Here is a 21,221-nt window from a genome sequence, read left to right on the forward strand (position 1 = left end):
CAAATTACATCAGCATTAGATGTGTTTGTGTGTGTGTGTGTGTGTGTGTGTGTAGAGGGGTTAAACACAAAAAAAGCCTTTACAATTTTGAAAGCAACCACACAATTATATACTAGATTAAAGTGTGATTCATACTAGATTTGTATGTTCTCAAGGTGTGTGTATGAGGTGTGTAGGTGCAGGTGTATGTGTATGGTGTGCATGCAAGTGGTTTGGGTACTAACCTGTTTCTTTTCTTTTCAAAACATGACAGTGAAGAAGAACACAATCATTTAAAGTCATACTGCTCTTTTGTATCTTAGGAGGAAATCTGCAGGATTTTTTTGAGAGAGAGCCTCGGGCATACCCTCATGTAATATGAAATTGTTGCCCAAAAAACAATAGTACTACATTTGTATTTGATAAAAGGAGGACATGTTCCCCTGATCTTTTCCTCTATGGCCCACTGCATCTTGAAATCTCTGAACAACTTCAAACAGTGTAGTTGCCCAGAAGAGCTGCTGAGAAACAAGATCAGATTTAATTAATGACATGGCATCATACTGCAGAAAGACTTATGTGCACTTTCTTACACAATGTCTTGTCCAATGCAGCTGAATATTGTACATTATTCCATTTACACTGATGAACTGTTTTCTTTAATTTATGTAAAAATAGATTTTGTGTTGTTTCATATAATCATTGTAGTATATATACTATATACTGGGGCAAGTCTCAAGTTCTTGAGAGCAAGTCCAAGTAAAGCCACAAGTCTTCAAGCAAACTACTAGTTTCAATCTAAGCTCTTTGAACGTTGCCTGTTAAAATGGCATGCCAGTTAAGTATTGTTCTCTCAAAGCAGTGACATTAGTGTTTCCATACAGTTAAGACTGTGTGTGACATAATGATGGTGAGTGTATTTAAATTATAATGCATGTTATATTACCATAAAAAGAGGGCCAACACAACATAAACACTGTTTTCCTCTCAGTTATAGTGAGGGAGAAGGAATTACACAGCTTTAACTACACACCAGTCACATTCAGTGCAATCGAACCACCACCGGATGATGCACACTGGACTGTGCTGGAGTACTTTCACAGCTGTGAGACTGGGTCACGCTGCAGTGACTAACTGCCATCACGGCTCTGTATTACAGTAATAAATTTAAAGAAATGTGTACTCACCGCTCACAAGATGACAGGCCACCTGATCTATGATTAACTATAAAATTGTTTGTACCAGTGCAATGTCCAGTCCCCAGTTCTCTCACCCTCACTGGTTTTATAGGAACAACAAATCCATCTGTTCAGACAAACCACAACTACACCTCAGTTTGACAGGTAGAACGACTTTCTCAGCAACCTAAGTGTATCTGCTACCATGTAGGATTCACTTTTAAGGCATAAGTAAATATAAATAAATAAATGATCCTGTTCAAACAAGATTCACGTCAAGTCGAGTCTTTAGGCAGTCAAGTGTCAAGTCGAGTCTTTAGGCAGTCAAGTGTCAAGTCTCACAGCAGTCAACTCTGACTCAAGCCCCACTCTGAGATCTACAACTCTGATTATGACTTTCATATTTACCTTTGTCCTGTCCCTGGTGTCTTTTGACTACACTTTGTTGAACACAGATTTCCCATACACTGTTTTCTACACTTGAAGTGAGAAGAATACTCTGCAATCAGACTTTCATCAGGTTACTGCACAGGACAAAAGGACTGATATAAATCAGCCCATGGCCTTCTCAAATGCACTTGTCTATTCATGGGTGGGCAATAGTTCTGCTTCATGGCTACACTTTGGCTACACAACTGCTATTTAGCCTTTTAAAGGAGCTATTTGTAAGTTTTGCTATTGCTACATGGTCAACGTTAGCATTAACTCCACTTTTAAAGGTCAAAGACTGAAAAAGGACTATCCTATTTCCTATCTTAAACCACATTTGGCAGCAGAGAAAACTTACAAATAGCCCCTTTAAGAAGTGTGTTGGAAGGGAGCATCATATGTTTTGTTTATCCGTCTAATCTGATCAGGATCCATTTCCCTACCCCAACATTTGCATTTAACCTACTAACTGTTGATGGATGCTTTAGTGTCCCATGAATCCGCTGGGAGATGATGTGAGATATGTGTTGATTCAATGCACACAATCTTTCAAGACTTGATTTGTGGTACAACTCACTGTAATATGTGCTGCCTTCCATACACAGAACAGCAGATTGAAAGCCAACACATACATCTAAAGATAAAAGGCTCTGAACAGGCCCACATTCGTGAAGAGTGGTTTTGACATTGTGAGATATTATGTGAAAAAATTATGACAGAGGAGTGGAAATGTTAGCACAAAAGCATGCCCTCTTCAGATCTGCTTTTCTTGAAAAGATTCTCCTTATAATTGCATTGCAAATGCATTATGTATCTTAACTATACATCCAATTAACGTTTCACACTATGCTTCCTCGGTCACACACCGTGTTATCCTGTAAGTTCTTTATTGATTTATGCTCCTGAGACTGGAAAAGCACTGGCCTTGAGAGGAAATTATATTTTGTACCTGTACAAGCCAATACATCTATTAAGGCTGCAGCCAGCACTGTGTCATAGTTTTAGGAAGTCAGTTTTGCAGGGTAATCCCCAGTGGAAAACAGGGCAAACCTCTTTCTGAAAGTCAGTGGTGAGCATTATCTGGAAAAAGAAAATGTGCTGGGAAAAAAAAATGTTACGCTCTTGTGATTGAATTCGATACAACTTGTGCCCTTTGAGTGGCTATTTTTCCTCCCAGAATAGTTTGAAAGGGGCATGTCATGGTAACAAGATATGATTGAATGGCAATGTGTGGCTGAGCAGAAGTGAGCTTCATAGCCTTTTGAACTGCAGAGCTTGTTAGAGATATGCAAGGCAGCTAATGGTTTTGACAAAGAACATCCGGAAGGCCTTGGAGAGAGAAGGAAAATTGGGAGGAATGGGAACAAACGGAGAGAAAGGAAAAGATAGAGGGTGGGGGGTGAAAGGATATTGCAAGAGAAGATGAACACAAGTGATCCCTTCAGAATCCCTGAAGGATGAAACAGTGCTCAGGTTGAACAGGGCACAAGACAAAGAAGAACCTCAACCTGGTTATGCTTGCGCTGACCGAGCTAAATGTGGGTTTAAACTGTGATTTATAGGAGTGAAAAGGAGAGGAACACAGCTTTAGGCAGGACACACACAAGCCCAAGCACATTCCCACACACATATGAGGATAGTATGTAAACACTGGCACTCACACACAATAAAGACTCAAAACACAGATATAAAATCATACCATGTAACCGTCCAAGGTGAAGTTGTAAATCTATTATGTTCGTCAGCTTTATACCTACCTGTGGGCAAATGTGTGCGTGCCTGATGCTCAGCAGGCCCTCTAGCAGTGGCAGGTGCAGTACTGTAGCTGCATCGGGTCAATACTATTCATGCCTGCTGGAGCTTACATTAATACAAGACAGCTGACAGCACACACATTCCGATAATACCCTGCAAAGAAAGTCATTTCCAAACCAAAAACGGTTCCAAATAGCCCCGCACTGAACCAAGCAAACATATTGTCTACATTGGATCCAAGAGTATTTATGCTTTGACCTTCAAGAATTAGGCAGTGTTTATTTACTGTGTAGCCAACTAGCTTACTGCAGCAAAACTAAAGCCAGGGCCATTGTTTGGAATAAAAGAATTCAAAACCGCAAACAGGTCGAATTTGTTCCACATAAATCCAGTTGTATTAGTACAAAGAGTGGATTGTATGCTGCAGATATGGTCACTGAATCCCTGAGCAACTCCATACAGCCGTACAAAAGGAGAAAGTGTACTGCGTTTTACACATTCTAGATATTTTACACATAATTTTAACAAGTGTACCTATTGGTTGATGCAAGATGAAAGATTCTGAATAACACAGTCATTGTATAGTATTATTAAAGCTCCATTATTTCACAAGAGCAAAACTAATTGTTTTTTAGCACTGGTACAAAATAACAAGGAGCTCCATATGCCTCTATATTCCTGTGACCCTTATTAACTGGTGGGGTTGAAGTGGTGTTTCTGTAAGTAGTCAGAAAACTAGTTAATTCCACATGAAAGCCTGCACTTGCAATTTAATGGAACAGGATGCATTTGGTGATGTAAGCCAAATAAATTACCCCTCTGTTGTCTGGTATTAAATATAACCATGGATTGGAACAAGCTTAAGACCCTTCTTGATTCAGGATGCTTGGTTGGCAAGTGGGAAGCACACAAATGTAATCCAATGATGGAAAAACAGCAACTTTTAATTATGTTACATAACAACCATTATATAAGGCGACCCTACAAACAAATTGAATGTGTATCCCGCCAAAAAGGAAAGCAATTTTGTTGATGACAAAGCGGCTTTTGTCTTACTAAAGTCCATTGCATGTATTTAGAGGTAGAGGAGGAGGATGATATAGTTCATGATTTAGAAGAAACAGATATGTAATTCAAACATCTAAGAAATAAAAATAGGAGGTTGAGAAGAAAAGGTTCAGGGAGGTCAATGAGGGAAGGTGAGATGAAAGGGAAAGAGAACAGTCAACAGGGCAAAGCTGATTAGAGACTAGCTCAGAACATGATGAAGCATCAAAAATGATTATACTATATTTTCAAAAGAGCTTCTTTGAGTGTTTTATTTTCAGATGCCTTACAGATTTATCATGGTTGATACTATACAAGTGGTTTTACACTTAATCACATCCCTGCCCTCTGTTCTCCACCCCCTGATCATTCCTGGGGTTTTCTGTGCCCTTATCTCAACTTTTTCACTCCTTCCTGGATGATTTTTTTTTCTCTACTGACTCTTCCCATATCACTATATCCCCTTGCACAATCCTTCCTCCACTTCACTATCCACTGTAATTACTCTTGTATTTTCAATTTGCCCCCCATCATCTTTCGGCTTCCCCATTCTTACTTTTTTCTGATCTTTTCTGCCTCTGGACCTTCACTCATCCCTGTTGATGGTCTCCTCCTTTCTTATCTATAATCTGACCTTCCCTTGCATACCCTCCCACATCCCCAGTTCCTATTCTATTGCCCATCAGCTCACCTTGAGTTACCTGTGCTCTCTGTCTGCCATACCTCATTTCAATCTTGACACAGGTTCACTTGTCGATGAGAGTGGAGTAACAACACATCAATTGCAGTCAAAGCTGACAGGCTGGTTGAATAGGAGATCAGTGGCTCAGGACCCTGGATATCAACTTCAAAACAATGTGAGACAAGGACAAAACTGTGGAGATAGGGCTTAAGAATCACTTCAGTCCAAGAAAATAATTTCAAATATGATGATGGAAAGGCAGAAGACAAAAGCAGAAGTTAGTCTTCTAATGAGAGCTGTGGGAGGAAAGACAATACGCTGATGATATCATCATAGCCCAGAGAATATGTCCCACTCTTATGCCTACCATCACCCAGTCTTTCCTCGACACTGACAAGTTTTGCCTTCAGCTGCTTCCACCATCATTAGCTGACGCCCTGTGTTTTGCAGCATTCAACCAAGACTTAACGACTAGCTCATTTAGATAGACCTGTCACTGTGGTGGCTCTGCAAATGTCGTGTTATATGACTAACATTATCCTTATTGCAAAAGAACAGCTTGTGGGGGAAAGTCTGCATCGTTCTGCTCCACGAGCTGGTCTGGCCAAGTTTAGCAAGTCATTTTCTGTGTTCTGTGCGACATTATGGCTGCAAATGGCAACATCCCCCAAGAGGGACTTCTTTTTTGTAGTATTTGCATCGAAGCACATTTGAAGTTGATGCTGTCGTTATATGGGGCTGCTTTGTGTCTCGGTAATTTGTGGAAATCTCATGCAGTGCGACAGAGCCCCTCAGGGAAACTAGGCCGTCGTCCAATGAGGCTGAAATGAACAAAGCACAGTTCTGACGTTCGGTTTGGGGTTGAACATCAAGAATAGAAATCACAGAACAGAAAGTCAAATAAGAAGACTTGGACGGATGTGATAACTTTACCTGTCACATTATAGAACTGTTGCTTCTCTTTGATGGAGAGTTTTTTTTTCTTTTTTTTAAAGTAACACCAGCCAGGAGTTTGCCAGCAGAGTAAGTTATGGCCAATTCTCCCTGCTGCAATAGAGAAAAGCATTTATTTGGCAATGCCCTAGTATGTGTAGTGGACATACCTGGCCTGGCATCAGCCACAAGCCATTAAAAGGAGTTCATAGGAAGGACATGCAGGGTTACTCACTCTCCCCACCATCTATCAACTATCAAATTGATAGGAAACAGAGACAAGGGACCCCTCTTCCACAAACAGACCAGCTTTTAGCAGGTCACAGAAACATATGCATCCAGACCATGGGTCAAAGGGTCATCTCCAGAGGATCAACAATTGGAATCTCCTCTTTAGATAATAGAACCATAAATTAGGCTACAAGCCACATTCCAATCTGGACTAGGAACCAGCAGTTTACTCCTCACAGACACAGATCTGAGTGAAACTATAAAAATCAACTATTTGACTGTTTAATGGTCATGGTGGAAGATGGATGTGCATTTTAGATAAACACCAGATTAAACTATTCAAAAGTTCTATAGAAAGTCACTCGCTCCTCTAGTTGAAATAAAAGGAGAAAACGGGTAATGCCCCCAAAACATGCGCCAGCCCCCAGGGGATAAAACTGTTGTGATCATTACAGATGAGGCTTTTGGCCTTGCTTTTTGCCACACCGCAATTTGCCATCCATGAAGTTTGCTTCTGGCTCTTTGTACTTTACCGTTTGGTCCGTGTGTTCTTTGTCTTTCTTCTGCCACGTGCTCCATGTTACTCTCCTTAGACTACACAGACGCACAATCTTTTATTTTTATAAGCCAAGTCAAACAGCAGAAGTGCCTCAGACTATTTCTTTGTAACTTTTAAATTATTTTCAAAATTCAGATTTTTGAAGAATCTCCTGGTCAAGGTCAGTCTCCTCTAAACTTACACCTAAAGTTCAGTAAGAAGAACATTACCTCATATCAACCCGCAAGAGACACAGGCAGATAACATGATCTGCCCACGACCACCTGCAGAGAAGCCTACGAAGAAATCACCAGTGCCCCAGAAAGAAAGTCTGCTGGCAGACTTTACCTGAAGCTGAAATCATGGAGACACCAGCAGAACTGACCGGGCCTCCAGTAACATCCACCCAGAGCCCGCCTTCAGAATTACCCCTCAGCTGATTTGGGTTCCAGCCACGAGTCCCCAGCTACAGTGCAGCTCACAGTAGGCAGGATCTTAACATTCTGCTCATTACTCATGGATGATGTCGAGATAAGATAGTATTCAATCATCAGATTCCATTCATAGATAGTAGCTTACCATTTAGTTGTATAGCATATTTATAAATAGCCACCAAACATTTTCTCCCATCATTGCTTAAACCTGGTCTTCTATTCCATTTTTCATCCTACTAATCATTGCATTTACTCTGTAAATAATAGCATAGCTAATAAATCTCTGAAAAGCAGTTTCTTTGAAGTAGAGACTGGAGATCGATTGAATCGAGAAGTCACAACTTCTGATATTAGACTTACCAATTGAATTTATGGATTCATACATTTTTGTTTCTTTGGAGACTGGTGCCCTAATCAATGAGGATTCTTTATCATAATATTGTGGCCTTAGTGCTCTACATATGTGAAAAAAGAACAAATAACAAAGACCACTGCACACAACACGCCCATCGCCAAACAGTTATCAGACAACGTTAGCAACACGCTGGTAGTGTAGTATTTAGTAGATAAAGAACCAGACAGTTGCCACACACACACACACACACGCACACACACACACACATACATTTTATTCATGGTAAACTGTATAGTTAAGTACCTCAAAAATTCTACTTAAATATGGTACTTGAGTGAATACTTTATTACTTTTGATTGCTGTAAAGATACAGCACTTTCACAGAAGCACCAAAAAACTGTAAATGGTTCCTCCTTCTACCAGCCTGTCTCACTGTGTCACCATAAAATCGTTGGCACTTTGTGTCAAAACACTACCTCACATTACTGCCTAACATTTCACTGTTATGACTGGACATTTAATTTTTATCCTAGCTTCTATTCGGGAACAGCTTTTGACAGTGGATGGAAGCCCTGCTGAGGAAAATACACTATTACATTACTATTAAATACACTAGATGACTGATTTTTTTTTTAGATAACCACCCTGGAAAAAAGAAAAGAAAAAAAACATATTAGGTTGAGGGAATTTCTGTTGTACATAAACAATCTGCAGCACATGTGCACATGGAAAAATATTGTTAAAAATAAAAACAATGCTGTCCTTGGGCACAAAACCTTTATAACAGAAGCATTTACTTTCAGTGGCTGCAGAATATAAAGTATTATCATTTGCTCCAATTGTGTTTTCCTTACTGTTTACATATTCATTTATTCATCTCAACTGAAAGAGAAAAACAAATCACAGATCCTGATACCTGGCCAAGTAATCTGCAGAGTCTTCCAAAGGGTAATTGGGGAAAGAGAGACAGCAGGCAGTGGAAGAGAGTGAGACGCTGAAGCAAAGGGACAGAAAAATGAGCAAGCAGGGAGAGAACTAATAGAAACCTCGGGAGATGTGAGTCCCTGATGTGGCTATAGAGCTTGAGAATTTAGAGGTTGGAGAATTGGACGTGGCACAAGCTACCTGGGATGTGTGCGAGAAAAACAGAGTGACTCCTTGCTCCCATTTCATCTGAAGCCTCTGTCTTGTCTGTGTGGAGAATGTAAACTTGCATGAGAAATTCCACATTCATGGTTAAATTATTTATTTTGGGTGCAGTAACAGGCTCAATGCAACAGAAATGCTATTAATCAATAGCATTCAATCACAGATGACCACCTTTGAGTAACAAATGCTCACTGCCTGTAGGGAGGTTCAGAAGTGTTTGCATCTTAGGCTGTCACAGAAAACATTGGCTTTATTCAGCTTTTATTCTAAAAGTTGATTCCAATGGCCACTGAGGATTAAGAAAAAAAAAGACAAAAACTAAAAAAAAAAAAAAAAAAAAAAGATCTGGGACTGGGCCACCAGAGATGCATAAATGTGGCTACCAAAGCTTCTGAAATTGCATGTGTATTCTATCAGGATAGGAGAAATGATGAGTCTTAGCTGGACCCACAGTGCGAGTGTCTGCATGAGAAACCTATTAGGTCCCTTTTATCTTATCAAAATTGGAAGCTGCTTTATTAAAGCTGATGCTCGGTTCTTTTTTTTTTTTTGTATTTTTTAATCTGAGCGTGTAGCAGTATTCTGAGTTGGATTATTTTGTGTTAATGGTGATCAGTGCATTTTCCTGATTCTCTTTTTTCCTGCTGCTATTGCTACATTTTGACAGAATTGCGAGCTCTTATATATAATGTAAGGATTTGTTTGAGTTTATGCTAATTCCTGCACAAACATGATTCATGGACAGACTGTTCAATGAGTTTCTGGGAAAGCGAGGAGACGAGGAGAAAGACTGTCTCCTTAAAAGATAAAGGCGTGTTTGTATTTGTGACAGTGCACATCCACACAATGCTTTTGTGAAATTCAAATGTGTCTAAAAATGCATATTAAGAGAAAAACATTGTATATGTATTTGAGGCGGAAACAACTGGAATGCAATTTGTCCTGTGCCTAAAACTGAGTGGGACATGTCCCTGTGTGTGTGTGTGTGTGTGTGTGTCCCCAAAATCTGTGCCTATGAGGGAAAAAGTGACAGACAGAGAGAGAGAGAGAGGAGGAGGAGGAGAACCAGGCAGAGAGAAAGAGAAAAAGCCTCCTCTCTCTGCTCTTCTGCCAGCAAGAAGCAGCTTTATTACATAACAGTCTCAGGGCTTGGCAGCTCACATGCTTTTAAGGAAGAAGCGCACGTTCCCCTGCACCTGAAGTCTCATGGCAGGGTGGGAGAAGACGGGGATGAGCTGGAGGCTCGAGCGAGGAGGAGTAAGAGTGAGGAGAAAAGTGATGAGGACCAAATTACAGATGTCAGCTGAGAGATGGTGGGACTGCCTTTTTGGTGGCTTGAAGACAGACATCAGCCAATTACTGTAACCTGAAATCAAGTACTGCCACTGTGACTGCCACTAATAGAAGTAATGATAATAATAAAGCTTTCATATGTTCTGCCTTTGAACTTTTTGCCTAGAAAGTAGTAAGTAGCGGTGCAAAGGAAATAACATATTCTACAACAAATGCCTGCAACAGAGGAACTGCAACTGCAACACTGTTTGACTGCAGAGTAACCTCTGGAGGTTTGAAACAAAGAGCGCTACCTAAATGTATATAGTTTTGAGAAAATGAGAACAGATCAAATTAAAGTATAAGATGTGAGTGTGACTGAAACACTGATGCATTAGGATTTGGTTGGAAAACCAACTGCACTGATTTAAAAAGCTGGCTGGTTCAGGGGTGCGCCCCAGGAGCAGTAACATTGAAGGCTGATGTTAAGCAGGTACAATGTTTACCATGTTCACCAACTTAGTTTAGCGTGTTAACACGCTAACATTCACTAATTTTGGATAAGCACGAGGTACAGCAGAGGATGATGGGGATTTCATTAGTTATGTAACTACGTAATCATAAACCACTGATGGCACTGGATGAAAAGTTAAGGGATCACCAAAGTGATTACAATACATCCTGAGGGGGGAAACTATTACAATGGATAAGTGAAAATTTGACCTGTTGTTGGCACTGAAAGAACAGAGCAGAAGACACACTAAAGACACACAGGTTCATCTTCTGGGCACCAAATGTCTGTCCAGACTTTCATGGCCATCCATCTATTAACTGAAGTATTTCAGTCTGGACCAAAGTGGAGGACTGACCAACTGCCTGACAGACAGACACCCCATCCCTCTGTCTAATCTGGGCCCTGGTACTTAATATATACTGGGGCTGTCTTAAAACACAATCATTTCCACTTTTACTACTTGTGATGTAAACTTCAAATGGACTCGACAAAGATCTGTGTCTGAGTCTGTGTCTTTGTTTGGTAATCCATAGCACAAGGACAGAGTTATAGCCACGACTTTCATTTGTTTTCTTTTTATTTAAAGACTAATGCAGAGAATCAGATTCTACAGGGCCATATCATAACCAAAAGAAACAAAAGAAAACATTTACAGAAGGTTCACCATTTCATCTACATCCATCAGAACCCTTTGTCAGTATCATTGAACGACGAACACATTCCTGTGTACAGTATGCGGGTGTGTGTGTTTGTGTGCATCTTGAGGGTGTGTGTATGTCATTGTTGATGTCCATATGTAGACAGTCTCACTCTAATTTCTCTTACCCTAGACAACTTTTGTGCTTTAGAAAATTAGGTTGTTTTTTTTTTTACATTTCAGTGAAAATCAGAACATATTTTGCTTGATAAAAATACAAGAAAAACTCCAGTAGGTATCTAGGAATAACCAAAAACTCAGTGTTGAAAAGCAGGTGCTGCTGAGAACTGCAATGGACCTTGCATCAAACATACTGAAATAAATGACTGATGTGCCTACAAATGTGATATTTACATGTATGCTCTGCATATGAGTGTGAAGGTAAAAGTTGGAAGCTCATGATTGCACTGTGCCTCATATTTCACATTCCCTCTCTGTGGAGCATTAAGTGTAGCAAAACCAGACCTGGCTCAAAAAGTATTTGTTAATGGTCTATAGTGGTCGTTTTGATCTTGCTTGGAGTGCTAGATAGGGGATTATCACAGATATTCCCAGCAGAAAAGTCTACAAAACTCACTTTTGTCTTGTCAAAGTCAAAACTCTCTGGCGCTCCCTGTAATATCGCTGAGCTTTGGAAAGCAAAATAAACGAAATGATCCATTGAGCAAAATAACATTTCACCTGCTTCCATTTTTGTTACGACAAACAAGCTCAAGGAGTGAACAGAAATATTAGGTGATCTTGTTACAGTTTTGCTCCTGTTTTTTTTCTTTTTTTTTTTTTCAGTTTAGTCACTTTATTGCGTTTCTCTGGAGAAAAAGTGCAATCGACAATGAAAGCCATTTTCCCTTCAAGCACTGACAAAAATCCAAAGCGCAAACAAAAGAGATAATCCACTGTTTTCTTTGTTGTCACCCTGTATAGCCATGGTTGAAAAAAAAAAAAGCTAATGGTTTGCACAGCTGATATAAAAGCCAAGCTTTTTTTTTTTAATTTCTTTTTTTTTTTTATAATAGCTTGTGAATCTGAAACACAATGGTCAGGGAGAGAAGGTCAGTGATGTGGTTTGAAGCTGTCCTTGCATAGCACAAAGCTGACTACATAAATGTGATGTTATTGTTCTTCTAAATGTGCAAAATGCATAACAATAGGTTGATAATACAAACAATATTCATCATCATCTTAGCTAATATCTTCATTAATAGAATCAAATACTGTATGCATTATGTATTTTACATATGTATATATATTTTTTCTTCATGATAATAAACATACATACAATAGTTTAGAATTCAAATATCTTTATACAACTCTTCACCCTGAACTTTTCAGTTCCTTGACCCTCTGCTTGTAGGTTAAGTGGCTGTGAACAGTAGACTGCTTGCATATGCTTGCAAAGACGTCTGCCATTAGGGGATAGGTTCTGTATCGGCCATAATGATAATGCAAATAATAACAATAGCAACAACCACCAATGTCTTTTTAGTGTCCCTCTGGCGATAGTGTGATCTCTTCATCTCAGCGCACAAACACACAGAGAGTTATGACATGCCTTTTGGCCTGGTCAGTGCCCTGTAAAACATATTCAAAAAAAAAGAAAAAGAAAAGAAAAGAAAGCACATCAAGAACCTATAATGCAGCACAATGCACCCCCACTCTCCAACAAGAAATGCGGAGATTTTGTGACACAAAGTTAGAGTGGGACCCAAAGGCTTCAGCGCCCCAGATGGACACACAACGCAATGTTACTATTGACCAAATCTAAATATTTTCTAGATCTCTATGTACAGCATACAGATGAAACTACAAGTAGGAGGGGTCGATGTAAAGCTACAATGGATATCACCCCCAGACTGAGTGTCAGGTTCAGGTCCTAAGAAAAGCCCTTGCTAATTAATATTGCTACATTAACATAATTTAAAATGGACTGTTCAGAAACCTTAACGTGCCACGTCAGAGAAGAAGCATTTCCCTAAAATGTGTCTTTACTAAAAAAAAAAAAAAAAAAAAAAAAAAAAAAGAGCAAGCAAGGTTCAAGACTAAAACAAAAGCATTCTTTTCACATTTGCGTTAGTTTCTGTTGGTTTTTCTCGGAAGAGGGATTGACATCATGCTACAAAAATATATTCATCTTCATCACTATCGTAGAACTACAAGACAAGTCCTCTGTGCGAAACACAGCGCCGGCTAAAGTAAGATTACAGTGCCACTTCAACTCAACATCTCCTTTCTCTCTTTGTCTCTTTCTGTCTCTGTCCCTGCTCACCAACAAGCAGCAACAAATGAGTCCAAACGGGCATGTGATACTGAAGGCAGTGTAGCTGGTACTTTCTGAGTGTTATGTCTCAATTTTCAGCTGAAGGGAGATGGGGACTATGGCAAACAGGGTCGGGGGACACAGTGGGATGGAAAATACAGACGCGCCATCAATCAACAAAGTAATAGCCATCACAGCTTCAGCTCTGAAGTTGGAAAAGGCACTTCTCCTCCTTCTCAATGTGCCCCACCCTTCTTTAAGTGATGCTAACCGTACTTTGCTATAAATGGCGTTTTGGCAATCGAGCCCCCATCATGAATAATCAAAAGCTCAAAAAAACAAACAAAACAAGTAAATAAGAGTGTTTTAGTTCTAAATGTAAAATGCACTCCAGGATTTGAGATGATTTTTTTTTTTTACATTCTTACTCATAACTAGTCAATCTCAGTTTACACCGTTGATGTTGTTGTTGCTGTTGTTGCCGTCAGTGTGTGTACACAAACACACAGTTAAACAATATTTTACTTCATTGTGAAAGCAGCTTTGAATGGAACGCTAACTTGGTGAGAAACAGTCACTTAAGCGTGAATTAGACCAGTATATACTCTTTTTGTAGAAAGTATCATTAACAAAAACAAAAAATAAATTGAAATAAAAAGTTTACTTTTCCATGTATTTCAATAAACATACCCTTTAGTTACATTTCGCAAAGCTTAAACATAATATTGACATCTCTAACACTTGATAATATTTACAATGCTGTGAAAGGAAATTCATATTTTCAATGCTGAGCACAGAGATGATTGGATTTTTGTGTATTTTTTTTGACCCCTAAATAAATGGTGTGTCCACTGAGACATGTTTTATTGCTATTGCAGAAACCCTAACATATTTTGAAGAATGACATAATTAATCTCATAAAACATCTACAGAGAATGGAAGATATTTTGACAGAGACTGAGCGTAGCATTTTGCTGCTGATATCAAATAAATTAAGCCATCAGTCAATGTTGATCTGTTTTTTTAAATAAATAAACATAAATAAAAAGATGTCTTGCCCATGCATATACACAAGTGCCCGTTACCGTGTCTCTGGTACCATGTTTAAATAAAATGAAAAAAAAAAAACAAAAAGAAAAAACCAAAATAAATGAATAAATAAAAACAAGAGAACAAACATAGAAACAAAAGCCCCTTAACAAGTTTGGGCTATGTGCAGTTGTAGAATAGCATTCTCTTGGCTATATATTTATATTAGCATTTTCTTAATAGCATCATCCCAGACCTGAACAACACCCTTTCAAAAGTCTGTATTGTTATCGTTCTTTTTTTCTGTATTTCGTTTTTTCAAAATCTTCAAAATTCAGGTAAACATAGAAGCAATGCAACAACTGGGGATTCAAACCAGCATGGACACCATGTTTGTCTGAAAATAAACACCTTTTTTTTTTTTTTTAGGAGGAATAAGAAAGAAAATGAAATAATTACAAGTATAATTTAAAAGGAATGAAACATGGATTAGTGTGGATTCACCCCCTGCAGTTTGGGCTTCTTATTCAAGTAGGTTGCCCAGTAGACCAGGTTAAAGGTTCCAAAGAGCAGAGGGAAGGCTATTCTGGCAATCCTGTCTATCTTGCTCACACTGTTAAAGGTTTTCTTGGCCTCTGGAGGCTTGGGCTTTGGCTCCTCCTTGGGCTCAGTTGGGGGTGGTGGTGCGCTTTTGGCAATAGTGGCCAATCCAGGGTCCCTGGCAATATTGGGGGCGAAGGCTGTAGCAGTGGCAGCTGGGTAGGCTGTGGTGTTGTTCTTCTTGAGGAGGGACTCCTTCTTCTTCTTTTGCTGATTTTGGTTGTTGCGGAAAGTAAAAAAGGATAAAGAGTTCAGTTTACAGTCATCATCAAAGCTTTGACCATGACATACATTACTGTCCGCAATGCTTGTTTAAAGCTACATTCACGGGTGTGAATGTGTCATCCAGCAGCCTGGTTAACATTCAGTAAAAATATGGATATGAAGTTGAGAAATATTAATTACTTTCACCTCCATATTTCAAAATAGAAGCATTAAACTCAGCAGCCTAAGAATTAATATTGGGCTCTATTTATTTCAAAAACATCTGCAGGTTACAAAGTACCGTGCTGCTAACTGCAGCATAGAGACAAGTGGAGCAGAAAGCACAAGATGAACACTAAACTATTAATGTTCATGTCATGTTACTCAAATTGCATTTTCTATGAGATGAACTGGCGACAACAACTAATGTTCCCTGCCTGCTCTTGCTCCCTTAATAGTTAAGTGCAAAGTGTCGTGGTGCAAACTAAATAATATTTTGAAACAGAAGCCCGTATATGTAATTTTTAAATTTCATTTTCAGTGACTGGTGTCTGGTCTGCATAAGAGTCTTTCTGTTTCCTGGAAAACCTGGATTGACCCTCATTCTGCCTTATTATGCAGTCGTGTGCCATATCACCACCTAACAAGCCATATCATGGTGAAGCCTTTGTTTATTTTCTCTATTTTTATTTATCATTGTAGGGACTCCTCAGGAGTAAGTAAGCAATTATAAAAAGGGGCTTCAAATACCTTCTCTGGAACCACACTTTTTCCATCCCAGGCGTAACCCCTCTTGGTGAAGTAGTTGACTGTAGCAAACTCAATGAGGGCCGAGAAGACAAATGCATAGCAGACGGCGATGAACCAATCCATAGCTGTGGCATAGGCCACTTTAGGGAGAGAGTTCCTGGCACTGATACTGAGTGTGGTCATGGTCAGGACAGTGGTCACTCCTGCAGGGAGGCAAACAGGCAAGATCAATATGTAATTCTCAGATCATATAGTTGCTATCATTGTGCAACATAAGTGTATGAAAATAAGATATATGAACTATGTTAATACACCGTATCAAATAAACACTTCTGAAACCCCCTATAAAATAATTCACCCTCATGAATTTCGAGTGATGTGGCTTGAAAGTGAAGTTACAGTTGTTGATATAAGCTAACATAATACAGGGACTAATACATTTGAAATATTTGCTAAAATGGAGCATGATTATCATTTTGTGCATTGAAAGTTATTTTTATATTCATTAATCAAATGAGCATACACTTCATTCACATTGATCTATATGAGCAGACGATACAGTCCTGCAGCTTGTGCTTCTAATAAACTCAGAAAGAGCCGTCCATAGATGCAGCTGAATGATGCAGTTGGTCACAGAGATACTGCCGCTGATTAATAGCAGGAAAAATAGGCTTTCTCTTCAAATTTGACCAATTCCAGGCAAAGCATTATTCTTGTTTTTGTCCAAAATGCCTCATATAAAAACCACATGTCAGCCCTGGAAAATTAAATCACTAAACTACAACATTAGCTGCTGAAAGCTAGGACCCTGCACCGAGAAGCAGAGGAACTGGGTCAGAGCATATCAAACGATGCGGTGCTCATCACAGATGTTTACACACCAAACAACATCAGCCCAAGGAGCAAACAAACCACCGATTCAGCCTGGTCTATGATGAAGGGAGGTGAGGAACAGCTGGCTTGAACGGGAAACTATAAAATATGCAGAGAGGACCCTCCCACATGTATGCTGTATGTACAACCACACATGTACATGTTATCCCCATATACAAACTGTCATGTTTAAAGACCCACGGAGATGTGATGTCGTTGACTTCTTTTAATCAACTTTAAGATTCTTTTTTTTTTTCTGAGTGGTTCCTCAGTTCTGAGCGAACCTTTGAAATTTGAACTATCCAAACAAGCAAACTCACAATAATACTAAAGAAAAGGAAAGATGATCCTATTTTGAATTCAAGTATCAGGAATGAGGCCACCCTATAGAGGGCAAACAAAATAACAGGGGGAGCAAACACAATACTGGAATAAAATATTTGCAAAGACTGCATCAGAAAGTTGTTTATTGGACTCAGTGGTAGGTTATGGCTCATAGTTTGTCCTTTTAAACAGGTATACATCTTTCGGTCAGCACTGGTGAGGATCTTTTTACTACCAGTGGTCCTCTTTGCAGTGTAATTTTCTTACATTTGGTTGACATTGCTCTGATAATTGAGACTTTTCTTCACCTCATAGTTCCTTAGTTTTGTTGTGTTTGTGACTGATCAGTCCATGCAGTGACTCTCCAGCCTCTAGAAGAGGCTAAAAAAGGAGCTATTGATTTTTGCTTAACGTAATATCACAAATTCTTATAGCTGCCTGTGTGATTTACAGACCTTTGCCTTTCAAATTATTTGCCTTTAGGTGTCATAATGACATATGCTAAAGAAAGGGGACTTGCATTAGCAAGGGAAAAAAATGGTTGCCACGAGGTGATCACGTTATATTTTCTCGACTACTGAGTCTAATCAACTGTTTGCTAAGCACTGTGTTTGCATTGGATTACATTATACTGGATAGTGTTCCTGTTATTGTGTCCTTAAACATTACTGTTGCCCTTCAGAATAATGAGTTCTTCTTCTTCCTTCTCAGTTCTGATGAAGTGTTAAGAGATGAATCACGGACTCCTCATCCTCCCACTCCCTTTTCACATGATTCTGGCATTGCCGACTCTGGTACTGTGACATTAAGCATAAAGGACGGTTATTATGTTCTCATTAGTCAGAGCTAAATAAATGATTTGTCATTAGCCATAACCGAACAAGACACCTCTGATGGATTTACTGGATCTGTACAGTAGGTACAGAGGGTGCGTGGCCATACATTTCTGGTGTTCATTATGGCTCAATGGGGAATAACAAATAAGTAGGTCATAGTTATTTATTCTGAAATAATGTATTGTTGAAATTTGCATTGCTTAAATAAAATGTCCCACATAGATAGTTAGTTTAACTGGATTATGAAGGACATACGGGAATAATCGAGAGTAACACCTGCCTCATCATCCGCACTTGGCACGGCCACAACGTGAACAAACGAAAAACAAATGACAGCTTCACATGAAAGTGTCAGCATTCAGTTCCAATTGACGTGAATGGGTGATGTACAGAGATGGAGAGGGAGGATGTGGAGAATACAGGTAGCCGCTCTTAAATCCAGACACTGAGATGTAAAGCTTAATAACCATTTTATGCGACAGTAAGTGTATTAATACTGTTGTGTGATGCCATAAAAGCCACACATGACAGTGTTGTGCACCTCACCCACTGCTAAGAAGGGCATCGATACATTGTTATGGGACAGCATGGCAGCAGGAGATATGAAAATGTTAAGTGCTGCTTAGTCATATACTTAAACCAGATTGTCACACTCTTCCATCTGAACTCATTATTATGTTCATATACAACTAATTTCTACTGCTAAATGACACTTCGATTAAATATATGTTGCTTTTTTAATATGTGAGCAAAACGTTAATATTATCCTGTTCAGTGACAAAGAATTTGTCATTTGTTTTATTTTAAGGAGTAAAGAACACCCACATCTATTACAAGTGAACAGTTGATAGCACTTTAAGTTTGAGAACAGGCTATTGAGATTTCCAGAGGAGTGCAACATTAACATCAAGGTGTCACTGCTTATGAGGTGGGTGCCAGAACACTCTCCATTGGAGAGCAGCCAGTGTAAAGTGATTTTGCCAGTGATCGCGTGTACTTATGGCCTCAGCAGGTGCCGGAGCACAGAGGAGCGACACCTCACATTCATTGTCTCTGTCTGTGCTGAGAATTTCAGAGGTAAGATGGAGGGACGGACGATAAATGGGCATTCAAAGGGACAGCACGATTAGATAATATATAAAAATATAAATACACGTGTGGGGTGAGGATGACGGCCTACAAATGCACGTGGGGTGCGTTAGTAGGAAGGGATGAGAGAAGGTAAAGGGATGTGGATGGAACGATGGGTGGCAGCATAGTGGTGTCAATCTGTCAGGTATTTTTTTTGCCAGTAAATCAGTTAATTTTGTGGGGGAGGATGAAGGCAGCACCACTGGGTATTACACAAGTCCTCACAAAAGCGCCCCAATGCTTGGAATCATATACACTTTACTGTGTTTGACAAGCTCTGTTGTCATGGAAACAAGTCTTCCAACTCCTCCAGCGTCTTAATACCACAAGAGAAAAAGAGAGAGAGCGAGAGAGAAAAAAAAAAAAATTTCTCTGAAAATCTGTTTCTAAAAATTTCACAAGGCTAAATGTTGGTTTGCTTTGCTGTATGCTCACACTAATATGTTCCTCACAATCATCTTCATGTACAGTGTATGTGTAAAAGGTGTGTGTTTGCATATGCTCACGAGGTGCACAGCCAGGTGTGCGCTTCCAACCTCCAGGAAGAATGATTCCCCTTTGTGTCTGCTCAGTGACGGGCCTACTTAGGAATCATTTAGAACACTAGAAAGTTGACTCATTAGAACATGACTCCAGAGCTGGTTTTAAATGACTCCATTTGACATGTTGTAACTAATAGACCAGAGGCTTTGAAGGCTGTTAATGAACAAAGTCACTGATCTGGAAAGTTCTAACTGGATTAATAGTGGAGTAACTCAATTCTGGAGAGTCCCTTCCACTCAATTTAGCTCAATGTGCACAAGCAGTGACACTTGATTTATATGATACATATCTCCTAACAAGATTTTTGCCTCTGTTTGCAGACTCTCTTTCTAATACACACATAACAGTACAAAGTAATGGGGGAAAAGAAACCCCAAAATACAGAGAATGACGGTGCGAGAAAACAAATTTGAGGAAACTAAATTAGAGATTTAAGGTGATGAATGACAAGGTGAGGCAGCCAATTTCAAGGTGGTGGGACCATCACTGCTGCCTCAGGCAAGGAAAAGTCTGATATGACTGCATTAAGGTAAACAGTCCAAATGTGCATTTTTGGAGATTGTGGGACAGAAAAATGTCCACTTGGTTAATAGGTTTCTGACACAATATGGGAAAGCTGATCGGATTTTGATTTAATGTCTATCAGGGTAATCAGTCTGATAGACTTTTAGTGCCCTACTGCATCTAGAAAATAAATAAGTTGCTGCAGACATAATAAAACAAGAGGCTCTTTGAGCTACACTTTTTTTGTCCTTTAAGGTCAAACAATTTTTGAGCATAAGGTGCAAAGTCATTCTTTATTGTTATTAATATTATTGATCCTCTGATGGTTCCAACTTTCGCACTTTATTGACACCCATTCAATGACAGGCTTCAGATAATCTGACCAATCTCAATCCAGTGAGTAAAATGTCCTGCTTAGCCTCTGGATCACAGACTACTCTTGGTGGGGGAGAGCGAGCCTACAGGAAAATGGCTGTGCTGTCTCTCTCTCTCTCTCTCTCTCTCTCCCTCCACTCTCACGCTCCCTGGTTCCAGACAGAAATTTGCCTCTGACAATGTTTTGACTGAGTAGGCAACCAATAAAACATGACAATCAAAATGTGGGACGAGGTCAAAAGTACATTGTGAAGCGGGACGCTCGCTTGCTCAAACAATACATGGTCTTCTATGTGTGACTTACACCCTGTAGCTAGGCTGGGTGCTAAAGAAGCCGTTGCTGTCAATGAACTGTTTTCAAAAACTGGGAAGCAGCACGCATCACAACACCTGAGCAAGGAGAGTACAGACAATCAGCAAAGATGCAAATCCTCTGCTTAAGCCTTTAAGACAGCTTTTAAAAGACACTTGAGACACCTGTAGTGAAACTAATTTTCTGTCCTGCAAATTTTAAAATAAGCTTTGACTGCACAGAAGTTGAAAGGCAGGACATGGGGGTGAAACCGCAGGACTTTGACATGAGACAAACACTTATTGGAGGG

The 21,221-nt window shown here is 39.5% G+C and overlaps 1 protein-coding gene and 1 long non-coding RNA gene across 4 annotated transcripts in view; one reads left to right on the forward strand and one right to left on the reverse strand.

Moving 5' to 3' along the window:
• The window catches only part of LOC139607435 (uncharacterized), a 306,610-nt gene that overhangs the window by 280,010 nt on the left and 5,379 nt on the right, over positions 1-21,221 (forward strand). The window lies entirely within an intron of this gene.
• Positions 11,056-21,221, reverse strand: part of gabra1 (gamma-aminobutyric acid type A receptor subunit alpha1) — a 28,938-nt gene continuing 18,772 nt past the window's right edge. Inside the window, exons 9-10 of one of the 3 annotated variants that reach the window (XM_071460274.1) lie at positions 16,034-16,236; positions 11,056-15,289 (exon numbers count right to left, since the gene is read on the reverse strand). In XM_071460274.1, the coding sequence (XP_071316375.1) occupies positions 14,969-15,289; positions 16,034-16,236 (524 nt within the window). In that variant the 3' untranslated portion in view covers positions 11,056-14,968. The remainder of the gene's footprint in view (positions 15,290-16,033; positions 16,237-21,221) is intronic. The other 2 variants (XM_071460275.1, XM_071460276.1) reach the window with 2 other exon arrangements.

This window comes from Trachinotus anak, unplaced genomic scaffold, assembly GCF_046630095.1.
Source record: "Trachinotus anak isolate AG129_WGS33_773 ecotype Australia unplaced genomic scaffold, CSIRO_AGI_Tana_v1 ptg000024l, whole genome shotgun sequence".
In the NCBI taxonomy this organism is placed as follows: domain Eukaryota; kingdom Metazoa; phylum Chordata; class Actinopteri; order Carangiformes; family Carangidae; genus Trachinotus; species Trachinotus anak.